The sequence below is a fragment of the Narcine bancroftii genome, chromosome 4 (genome assembly GCF_036971445.1).
Source record: "Narcine bancroftii isolate sNarBan1 chromosome 4, sNarBan1.hap1, whole genome shotgun sequence".
NCBI classification, from domain to species: Eukaryota; Metazoa; Chordata; class Chondrichthyes; order Torpediniformes; family Narcinidae; genus Narcine; species Narcine bancroftii.
The window spans coordinates 310,560,235-310,572,885 of record NC_091472.1 but is presented as its reverse complement, the minus strand read 5'-3'; the positions used below and the strand labels follow the sequence as shown (position 1 = coordinate 310,572,885).

At 38.0% G+C, this 12,651-nt stretch overlaps 1 protein-coding gene across 3 annotated transcripts in view; it reads left to right on the top strand.

The window, feature by feature from the left end:
- The window catches only part of nckap1 (NCK-associated protein 1), a 173,353-nt gene that overhangs the window by 135,936 nt on the left and 24,766 nt on the right, over positions 1-12,651 (top strand). For all 3 annotated transcript variants that reach the window (XM_069935894.1, XM_069935895.1, XM_069935896.1), the window contains exons 26-28: positions 2,097-2,177; positions 4,100-4,193; positions 9,168-9,284. In XM_069935894.1, the coding sequence (XP_069791995.1) occupies positions 2,097-2,177; positions 4,100-4,193; positions 9,168-9,284 (292 nt within the window). The remainder of the gene's footprint in view (positions 1-2,096; positions 2,178-4,099; positions 4,194-9,167; positions 9,285-12,651) is intronic.

Genomic DNA, 12,651 nt, shown 5'->3' with positions numbered 1-12,651 from the left:
TCTTGTTCTAGTGGACAAACTGGGCATAGAAGGCATTAAGCTTATCTGGGAGTGAAGCTATGCTGTTTATCATTGCACTGGATTTGGTTTTGTAGCAGGTTATGTCATTTAGGCCCTGCCACAGCTGTCGAGTATCCTTCATTAGTTCCATTTTCCTCTGGAATCTCCACTTCACCTGGGAGATAGCTTTTCATAAGTCGTACCTGTTGCTTGTGTAGGGTTCTGGAGCTCTGGCCTTAAATGCCTGTGATCTAGCTCCCAACGGGTTCCAGATTTCATTGTTCATCCAGGCTTGTGGTTGGGGAAACCCCTGAATAATTCCATGGGGACACACTCAGCCACAGCTGTTTTGATAAAGTCTGTCATAGCCCTGGGGTAATCTTTCAGCTCCTCAGCTGAGCTCTTGAACACTTCCCAAGCTACCAATTTGAGGTAGTCCTTTAACTATTTCCATGACCATCTTCTGGGTGTCCTGATCTCTGGAGCCTCTTTTTTTAGGCAGAATAAACACCACCAAATGATCCGACTTGCAAAAATGCAGTCTTGGGGAAGGACAATAGGCCTTCCTTGTCTTAGTGTAGCAGGTGTGCTGGGACCTCTGGTACAGTAGGTTGCACGCTGGTGGTAATTGGGCAGGGTTTTCTTGAGACAAGCCTAGTTGGTCACCGAACATCTGCTCTACGTACCGTCCTTCAGTGTACTGAAACATACTAAGTGCTTTGAGTTGCTAATCGAAGTTTGATGATAAACTAGAGTAGCCACAAGCGACAAGGACCAAAAGCTCGAAAAATGAAGTGGGTTTGCAATGTCTGTACTGTTCAATCTGAGGGATTACAGAACCGATTTATAGCCTGGAGTTAAAGGATTAATCTGAGGACTGTTGGGATCATCTTTCTTTTGTGACTTGAAATAATTGAGAGGGTGGACGCAAGTTCCTATGGTGGATTAAGACATAGCAATGGGATTTAATGTTAAAGTTGAAAAGTTCAGAGGTTGAGATATGTAATTTTCAGAGAAAAGACAGTACAAATGTTGAATTCTATCTTCTGAAAGGATCAGTTGATATTTTTAATAGAGCTGACAGATATTTGGCTCAACTCAGCACAAGAATTGCATATTTTGCAAGTGTAATAAAGGACAGTTATTCACTTTACATAGCTTTTTTTGGTACATGGCATGAAGTATTCCATTTAATCCTTCGAGTTGGTGCTGCTCCTCTGTTATTTTCCTGTAACCTATTCTCTATCATACATTTTATCCTGTTGTTTTAAAAGGTGTTGAATTATTGATGAACCACATTAGGGCATAACAGCAGGGACCAAGTAACTTGTTGTCACTAATCCTTGCAAATGTCTTAATTCACATGACACTAGTCATGTGTTTGAAAAACCCAATAAATTACAACAAAGCAGAAAATATATTTTCTAGGGAACAAGAGACAGGGTTGAATGAAAATCGCTATTCAAGAATGTAGTTGGATAACAAAACTATTATCAGGAAGCAGTAGAAACCAATGAATTTTGTCAGTGTATTTGAAAGTACTTTCAGATGTAATATGTTCATCAAGAACCAGGTCTACAATGCTTTTTACTGCGCGACTTACCTAATTTCTGTCACCTAATTTCTTTCTTTTGCCTATTTTTTTTGGACTTGCTCATGATCTTCATCAGCTTTGGAATTGCAAGCACCATATGTCTATTATGTGGAATCACCAGACTTCTTACCCTGTCAGAGCTGTTGCTCCCTTTTGACATCTCACAGTATTTCCAAGTTGAAAGCACTAATTGTGTCTTGCTGCTACTGACCAAATCTACTCGTGACCTGGGAAAGCTGCTGCACTGGGAGCTTTGTGTGTTGCTGCCAAGACCCTTTGACAAAAATTTCTGGCAACCCGGTGCTCTTCATAATGTTGAAGAGAATAACTTTTCTTTCAAGTATCAATCACCTAAGCCAGTCCTTGCTCTTTAGGCGATTACACCTCTGACCTCACACTGCTAAACATGATGGTTCTAACCTTCTCTTGCCACATTCAGCTCTCCCATTCTGAAGACTTGACTTCACAATCTACCACTCATAATATTGGGTATTTCTTTCAGGTTTTATCCTGCCACATTCCCTTTCTTGTGAGTTCAGTTGAAGATTTCAAGGATCACATTCCAAGAGAGACAGATATGAAGGTATTGCAAGTTGTATCTTGGATATAAAATGTAATTTATGGTCTATATAATCTAAAGTGTTTTCTGCTGATGAGGTATGACTAGAATTACAGAAAGCTATTGGTTCCACATTTCATTCAAAATTCATTTCATTAATATAAATGTGCACTTCCCTCATACAATTTTGTTTCTTATGTCATATTTCATTATGATTTGTAATGCAAATTCAGTGTTAATGCCATTTTTTTAAGCTCAGTGAACAATAATAATTGTTTGGAAGCCAGTTAATATCCAAGAAGTAGCACGGGCAATTGAAATTCAGCCACATAAATTAATATTTAGAAGAATGTTAAGTTTTGATAAACTACTTTATTTGCTTATTATAGAACATTGCAGCTCAGTACAGGCCCTTTGGCTCATGATGTTGTGCCGACCCACATACACCTATCAAAAAAAAACTAAACCATCCCTCTAACATAACTCTATTTTTCTTTCATCCATGTTCCTATCTAAGAGTCTCTCAAATGCTCTAATATTCCAGCCTCCACTACCATTCTGGCAATGCATTCCAGGCACCCACAACTTACTGTGTGTAAAAGAAAAAAACTTACCCCTGATGGTCCCCCCCACCCCTAAAATTTCCTACCTTCACTTTGTACAGATGTTACAGTACTAAATTGATAATCTTCAAAAACCTCAACATCTTCAAAGACAAAGCAGGCTGCTAGATTGGCATGCCATCCGCCACTGGCATGCAGCAACACACCAAGCCTGCTTCATGAGCACCCTTCAAAGACTGGTCTTTACCACGAGGAAAAATGTGTGCAAGCAAGTTCACATGAAGCCCACTGGACACATTGTTAGGAATCAAGTTCATGTTGGTACCTTCTCAAGGGCAATTAAGAGATGGTAATAAATACCTGCCATGCCTGCAATCTCCTATCTCATCAATAACTAAAGGTACCTTCTTGTGACCTCATGCCATTTCTTGCACATCCAAGTCGTCACCTTTATTTATCATTCATACCATAACTATTAATTGCACAGTAAAGACGAGGTAGCATTTCTTCAGGACCATGGACTAGATTTACATAAATAGGAATTAACTATCAAGTCATAATACAATTTAAAAAAACATGATCTACTAGGTACACATGTGTTCTAGGAATTGAGGAGACTGATGGTTTGGTGATTAAAAACTGTTGCACAATCTGGAAGTGTGGGCCTGAAATCCATTTCCAATATCAGTGAGAAATTGAAGGGAAAATATTCTTCCAATCTTCAGCACTTTTATAACGAATGAGGAAAATTAGTATATTTTGACTATTTTTTTCCTTACTTAATATTTTTAAATTTAGGCATACAGCACAGTAACTGGCCATTTAGGCCCACGAGTCCGTGTCGCTCCATTTACACCTCATTAACCTACACCTCCGATCTGTTTTGAATGGTTGGAGGAAGCCAGAACCCTTGGAGAAAGCCCACGCAGACATTGGGAAGAATGTACAGACCGCGGGATTTGAACCCTGGTCCGCTCCCGATCACTGGTGCTGTAAAGGCCAACTGTGCCGCCCTTTGCTAGAAATTAGTCTTGGATGTCAGCTTGCTCTCGCTCCGTGCATATACACTGGAAATTCTGGTTTTGCGGTGAACATCTCAACCATAAACACTTCCACCAAATTACAAATTAATTGATGCAAACGGGCTCCAGGCCACAATAGCCTTGCCACAATAATTATGACCCTCTAAAATATTGTCACCAATACAGAGCCACATCTATTTCCTTGTGAATCATTATTTGTACCCCCAATTTAACAAGAAATTCACTTGATTTTTTAATATCTGCTATTTTAGATGTAATAAATAGATTGTAGTCTTTTGTTACATGAAGAACTTTAAATGTCTATTTTCTTTGCCTAAAAAATGCTTTCCTAATTATACAGGTTGCAATGAATGTGTACGAGCTTTCTTCAGCATCTGGTTTGCCATGTGAAATTGACCCAGCATTGGTGGTTGCTCTGTCATCGCAGAAGTCAGGTATTTAACTGTGCAGCCGAGTGAACAGCCAAATTTCATAACAGTCATTAAGTTCCATTTTGGATTTTTGTTTGCAGATGTTGTAAGATCAAATTCCCAAGATGGATAAAGAGAAATGAAGGAAATTGTATAGGGTGCAGTGGGATGGGGGTTGATTGATTACATACTATTGGACAATTTTCACAAGATATAGGAGCCTATCAGCCCACTGAGTTTGCTCTGTCAATCTAATCATGAGCTGATGCATCCTCCCACTTAGCCCCACTCCACAGCTTTCTCACCATAACCCTTGATGCCCTGACTAATCAAATACCTACTTCTCTTTTGGAAATTTTGAAGCACATTTCGAATCGAGAGACATTTGGTCAAAACAGTTTGACCACAATATCGACACATATTCTTTTCAATGTTGTTGCACATAATTAGGTGGTGCAAAAGACTTCTGGCTTGTAGCTTGTTTCAATGGACTGAAAAACCTAGATGTTGCTTTAGGGAAATAGTCAGCCTTCAGTATAGAGGATGCGAGTGATGTTAAATACTTCTAAATCAGGATTGAGAAGCAATGGAGGAACATAGCAATTAAAATCAAGGGCAGAGATAAAAATAAATCATTGGGGAAGTGGGTTATTGGTCCTGATTGACTTCGTCCAAGATTCTTATAAGTGATTTAGAAGTGTTGGTGCATTAGTTTTAATTATTCGAGATTCCCTTGGTCGGGGGGAAATTCTATTTGGAAAACAGCAAGTATTCTCAATTTTAAAAGGGAGGAAGTTTGGTAAACAAGATGTTAATAGGGTAGTAAAGTGAACATTTGTTATATTAAAATGATGGAAGCTATTATTAAAGATGTTGTAGCAGGGCGCATTGAAAAATTAAATGTTATCAGATAGCCGAGAGATTTAGTGAAAAATCAAGTTTAACAAATCTTTTAGAATTCTTTAAACAAATAATACATTCCGTGAATAAAAAGAAGTGGATCTACTGTACTTGTATTTAGAAGGCATTTAGCAATGCCCTGCATAAAAAGATTATAGCAGCAAATAAATGTTATTGTGAAACTTTGACTATATTTGAAATTGTGTACGAGTTTGTATCCTTGAAACAATGCACAGAACATAATTGGTGTTTAGACTCTTTACTAATTTTACAAGTTTTTCATAATTATAGTAAACTTAATGTCACTAGTTCTAATAATCCTCAAACTTTTCAAGATCCTATGGGATTTGTGTATTTGAAAAAATATTGGATATTTGGTTTGAAAACACACTGAAGTTCAGTGAGCTCAAATTCTTTACTGAAATTCTTTCCGAATGTGTCACCTAGCATCTAGTTGTGCGGTACTTAATTTGGTTTTGACTGCAGGATTAAATTTTGGAAAAATGAGAGCCGGTAATTGTTGAAGGAAAGTTACAAGGCTCCACACATATGATAACCAAGCTAACTGGTAAATAAAAAGGTATAGGACATTGTTAAACTATGGAAAAATGGATCTGCCATTAATTCTGAATCAGAAATCTTAGTTCCATTCATATCATCTGTATGAATGTGTAAATTCCTGGACTAAAGAAACTACAGCAATGTTTCTTGTAGCTGAGTGGCTCATTGTGCTTGAGGTAGAGCGTTCTGGTTCCACCTTTCCTACAAAAATTTCAAGTGGAAAACCAGATAGCTCTATGAAAACTAAATTTTCAGATTTGATTCTGCATAATATATTTTTCTTTTTTCCCCAGCCAAGTTTGAATAGTTTATCATCAACGTAGATTTTATACTTGCCTCACTTGACATTAATGTCCTGAATTAACTTTTCCTCATGGCAGTTTTACTACTGATGCACAAAATCAGTTCATTCTAAAAGATGAGGTATTTTTACCCACTCTTGGTCAACTTAACATTCATAAATGAAGACAGATGATTTTTAAAATATTATTAGATTTTTAAATCAAAAATAACATTTTTAAAGATGTAGAACACACTTTGTGATTTTTTTTTCAAGCTAATGCTTTTACTGTCAAAACTATTTTTGTTATTAATGCTGGTGTAAGTAGATTTGAACCTTCATCAATGGATGTAGGTGGGGTAAATTGCTTGACACTCATGTCCGTCCGTCATGTCTATACTGTCCATCCTGTAAATAACCATGTTATGGGCTATGAGCCATATGGCCTATAATCTTCAGCTAGCAACATGACCTGCTAAGCCAACAATAAAAATGTAATAATAAAATAGAGGCGTAAGCAAAAATAGATATTTTGTTATGAAAACTCTTGGAGGAAAATGAAAGAGTTTAGTAGGGCGATTCCAGATGGTAGATTGAGATGTTTAATAATGGGATAAGAGCATGTCTAAATTCTGAAAAGTGAATTTGCAATATTTTTGTGATGTTGTAGCGGAAGAGGAAGAAGAACAAAGCCTTGGAAGCTCGTACTTTTCTCTATTTGCCTGCAGTATATTTAAAAATTTTGTATCCAATTAATCTTAAAAAGTATTTTTTTTTATTTTAGATGGTGAGTTTTGTATTTTCATTTCATTGTTTGATAGACTTTCTTTTGGATATTTTGTCATATTAGAAGAACCAGGAGATATGAGGTTAGTACAGGATAGTGACCCTAAGGTTAAAGATTTTAGCCATGATCATATTGAATGAAAAGACAATTGCGAGGAGTGGAATGATCTGCCTCCATTTGTTTGTGGTCTTCAAAGTTCCATTTATCAAAGCAGATTTTGGATCTTTACATCCATCCCTTCTTATCTTTCCCCTCTCTGCTTTCTTTAAGATTGTGGGGTTTAAGCAAGGTTGTCTAAAAGTCTGAGTTAGCATACTTTGAATCATGTCTAATTCAATATAATAGCCATATTGTACTTTGCATGGATGAAAGTTGATTTGAACTGGCAGTGGTGCTTGGGTTGGTTTGTTGGAAAAGTGACCATCGTTCAAGCAATTTTCCATTTTTAGCCAGCACTCCAAACGTGCTGTGGGGTTTGCCATGTGTAAAGTAGAAGATGATGTTACATTCATTTAAAGTTTGCAGTACTCTTGTTCATGCATTTCAACATAAGAGTTTTTCTTGATTCTTTTTCAAAACGTTTAAAATGGCAGTGATTCTCCAAGGTCGGAAATTCATCAAATCCCTCTCTAATTCCATATTTTGGAGGAAAGTGTATATACAAAAATAATCTAGCCCAATTTAAAGGATTCTACAGGTACATAATCTTTTATCCGAAACCCTTGGGACTAGACACTTTTCAGAATTTTTCGGATAATAGAATAGTAACGGCAGTATGTTAAGTAATTGCGCTGATTTTAGATTTGTGTAAAACCAAGACACACTCCAACTAGAAGGATATCTGGATGGGGCGGGGGTGGTGGGGGGGGGTTGGATTGCGGTGGCGCTAGATGGGGAGAAAGGTCCGTGAGCAGCAGGGGCGCATATGACTGGTAGGAGCACTGAGACACAGCGCTGGATGGAGGTGGGTCGCGTTGCATCACGTTTGGCATCAAAAGTGAGCTTTGGTGTGCAGACAACATCCACGGAAATAACGTTTGCTTCTTGGAGGATCTGGTTTTCACAATTTCAGATAAAAGATTATGTACCTGTACCTTCAATTCATTTAATCTTCTTTGTTTATTACCTCAATGTAAAGTTTATATCTTAACATGTTATTTAGGAATTTTTATATAATTATTACCCTTTATATTCAAATAGTTTCAGTTGTTACACAAGTAGTCTTTGTTCTATACTATCACTCATGGATTAAAAGTTCAAATCTAATAATTATGAAAATGCTATTATATCACTGCTGTGTCAGCACTTGACGCTACCAATCCTACCTGATCTGGTTTCCAGGCATTTCTTATTATCCTCTGATATAGCCTTACCACCCTCCTAAAACCAACAATTTACATTAACACGGCACATACTCAGGCACACACACATTTACTCTGTTTCCAGTTACAGAACATGATGAATTGTGGCATTGAAGCAGAATGTTATGGTTGTCGGCATTCCAATTTCAACAGGTTGAAGTTTGGCACTTGCGATAACTGATATTAAAAAGGCACTTAAATTTGTCATTTGTTGATGTGAAGATTCAAAACTTAAATATAATGATATAATACCTCATAGGCTGTGGCTAGTTCCATAGAACCCTTCAGAATGATCTTTTGCTACGTAAATGCCACATTTCTATAATTTTGCATATTTATTATTTTGCATTTTAATATTTTGCATATTTATTATTTTATCATTATGATTGCACTTTAAAGGTATCGAAATGAAAGCAAAATATGCATTTATAAAATACATTTCACAACCTTTATCTCAAAATTTCAAAGCCAGTGATTTATTTTAAAATGTAGATACTCATGCCCACGAGGAGTTTTAAGGTGTCCAAATGTTGCAAAACGTTCTGTATAAATTAATCTTTTTTTTTTAAGTAATGCAGCATTTTTAATCCAGTCTGAGCCCTCCATGTGCCAAATACTACTCACCGGAATATTCACCCTTTTTCTGTTGATGAAAAAAATAACTCCAAAAAGGAGGTTTTCTCTCCTTGGTATAAACTAGGTGGTTTGATCTATCAAATTTTATTACGATCAAAATTGAAGCTTGATCACTTAGGGATGTAATCAGGATGTACTCTTTTCCCACGAGTGCTGAGTTGGGGGGGGCGGTGGGGGGGCCTCTTTAGGAATATGGCTATGGATGTGAAAATAGAATTTTGGCACCAATTAGAGAAACAGACTTAAAGGCAAAATGCCTTAATTATTTTGTAATGAGTTTTGACTGTACATTTGACATTCACCTTGAACCATTGACTACTATTGATTTTATTTTAGTAAATAATTTAGAAATATCAAAGTTTTCTCAACACTTTTGCATTAAGTTAACAAATTCAGACAAAATCTGATTTTAAATGCTTGTTAAAATATTGCTTATCTGATTATTGATTAACACTCTTTGCCAATTCTTCTAGAGAATATCAGTCTGGAGGAAGAATATAAAATTGCCTGCCTCCTGATGGTGTTTGTTGCTGTATCTCTTCCAACTCTAGCCAGCAATGTCATGTCCCAATATAGTCCTGCTATTGAAGGTAAGTACTGGTTTTTGATGGTGGTGTCAAAGGCAAGCACACGAAAAGGGAAAGATTGAAGTTTAAGATACTGTCTTTGTAATAATATATCACTGAGATTTTATTTTAACATTTCAAACACATAATTGATATTGAATAGATGGAAAATTCATTTCTGTTTTGAATGAAATAAATAGCAGACAGTAGATTTGGATTTTGAAAATTAGTGAGTTTTTTTGAGTTTTATGTCAGTGTTATGTGAATTCGCCTGGAAGTCAGCCTGAAGAAAACTGAGGTCCTCCATCAGCCAGCTCCCCTCCATGACTACCAACCCCCCCACATCTCCATCGGGCACACAAAACTCAAAACGGTCAACCAGTTTACCTATCTCGGCTGCACCATTTCATCAGATGCAAGGATCGACAACGAGATAGACAACAGACTCTCCAAGGCAAATAGCGCCTTTGGAAGACTACACAAAAGAGTCTGGAAAAACAACCAACTGAAAAACCTCACAAAGATTAGCTTATACAGAGCCGTTGTCATACCCACACCCCTGTTCGGCTCCGAATCATGGGTCCTCTACTGGCATCGCCTACGGCTCCTAGAACGCTTCCACCAGCGTTGTCTCCACTCCATCCTCAACATCCATTGGAGCGACTTCATCCCTAACATCGAAGTACTCGAGATGGCAGAGGCCGACAGCATCGAATCCACGCTGCTGAAGATCCAACTGCGCTGGGTAGGTCACATCTCCAGAATGGAGGACCATCGCCTCCCCAAGATCGTGTTATATGGCGAGCTCTCCACTGGCCACTGTGACAGAGGTGCACCAAAGAAGAGGTACAAGGACTGCCTAAAGAAATCTCTTGGTGCCTGCCACATTGACCATCGCCAGTGGGCTGATATCGCCTCAAACCGTGTATCTTGGCGCCTCACAGTTCGGCGGGCAGCAACCTCCTTTGAAGAAGACCGCAGAGCCCACCTCACTGACAAAAGACAAAGGAGGAAAAACCCAACACCCAACCCCAACCCACCAATTTTCCCCTGCAACCGCTGCAACCGTGTCTGCCTGTCCCGCATCGGACTTGTCAGCCACAAACGAGCCTGTAGCTGACGTGGACATTACCCCTCCATAAATCTTCGTCCGCGAAGCCAAGCCAAAGAAGAATCTGAATTCGCCCATAAAATTTGCTAACTACTGTTATTGTTAATTTTAAAAACTGAACATTAACGTCAGAGTCATGGTTTATTCTATACTTTCACCTTTGGTTCTAGATCAACTTTAGTTTGTGCATTGTGTAATATACATTTGCCTTGTTCTTCGGGTGAGAAAGATTTCCCTTTATGGTGCCTGCATATTTAATTTCAGCCTGTGTGTTTATACTTTTACTATCTTTACTGTTTGGCTCAGTACATGTATTTTATTTCTGCCTAAGTAGTTTGTTGCGATCTGTGCTTTCTTTTTTTTTTTTGCTACTTCTAGTCTCAAAAATTATCACCCAAACTTTTGTGCAAAGTTTTTTCAAACTTGAATAGCAAAATGGAGAAAAACTCAATGGCTCAAATGATACATTGTTTGAGTTATTATCTCATCAGGAGCAAAATGCAAACCATCTCACGCTATCACCACCAAGAGGAAAATCAATGCTTGTTACTGTGCATGTAGTCCTCAACCTATGGTGGGGTTTCGTTCTGGCACTCCCATCGTGAGTCGAAAAAATTGTAAGTTGAAAAAGGGCAGTGGGGGCCAGTGTGGGGACCATCACAGGGCTGCGGGGACAGAGCGGGGCAGTGGGATCAGTGTTGGGGTGGGGAAAGAGAGCGGGGAAATGGGATCGGTGTGGGGACTGACACGGGGTTTTTGGGAGATGCTGAACATAGCCTAGCCAAAATTCAAAGTACAGTACAGATTCGAACCATCTTAACTTTGTAAAATCATAAGTTGGGGACTATTGTTATTTTTTTTTTTTTTTTTAATTTTTTTTATTTTTCACACCATAAATCACATTAGCCATGATATACACTATTTCTTTTCACACATATACAGTGACTTTTTCTCCCCCCCCCTTTCCTCCCAAACCACCCCCCCACCCCCCCCTCTCATCCATTTTAGGTATACAATCTAGGTTGCATTAAGCCAGTCAGACAATGTTGTCATTCAACAAAATTACACCAGAAATTCTACTGAGTCCATTCTTTTCTTTCCTTCTCCTTCCATCAACTTAGGTAATGTTTGTCCCCGGTAGGTTTTCGCTATTGTATTTAATGTAAGGCTCCTATACTTGTTCGAATATTTCAATATTATTTCTTAACCAATATGTTATTTTTTCTAATGGAATACATTTATTCATTTAAATTTGGTAGTTTCTTCCTTTTAATTTGGTTATGTATTCCATTAATATTTAAAGACATATAGTTCAGCGTAGCCCTTTTATATTTTGTTTATCTTCTCTTTCCGTTTTTCCATCATTACCTTTCCTCCTTTTCCATTTCTGTTTTCTTATTTTCAACTCTTTATAAGACAACATTCCTACAACATCTAACATTTTCCTTATTCTCCTATTTCTATCTTATTTATCCCCAATCTCCCCTTCACCTGTTGGGGACTATTGTTACGGAGTCCAGAGGACCTCAAAAATCGGTAGCAATAGATATGCACCACAACACAGGGTTACTTAAACAAAAGTAGTTTTTAAATTATATTTGAACAAGAAAACAGAATTAAACTCTATAACTTATTATTATCAACTTACTTATCCTACTTAATCAACCCCCAATACTAAGCACAGGTGTGTGTAATGTATATTTAAGATTAGAAAAGTTCTTTGGATCACAGTCCAATCTCACTGATTGCAGGCAATTCTTGTACTGTGCACAGAAGTTAGCATTAACAAACTTCACCAGTCTTTGGTGCTTAACAGGCAAATGGTTACCATTCAGGAGGGTTCTTGCTGGTTTTCAGAGAGAGATTCCTTTTCCAGGACATCCGCAACTGATTTCTTCTCAATCAGTCTTGCTAACGAAACTTGCCCCCTTTGGGGTTCTCCAGATGATCCTCTTCCTTTCAGGTCACCTTTCAGACAGCCAGCCTTCTTTGACCAGACAGCCTACCAAAGTTTGCCAGCTTGTCCCCCTGGAACTGATTTCAGTGACTCCTCTCTCTGTTTCACACCCTCCCTCTCTGAGAGCAAAACTGTTCTCTGCCTGCAACAATCACATGCTCTCCCAGGCCAGCTGGATTCTGCCACGTTGTGGCTCTTTCTCCAAAAAGCACCCTGCAAAAGTCCTGCAAATATTCTGTGTTTTACAATGTGTGTGTGTGCAAACTGCTCCAGTAATTCCTCCCAAACCACCTCTAAATACTCTGTCACACTATCTATAGCTA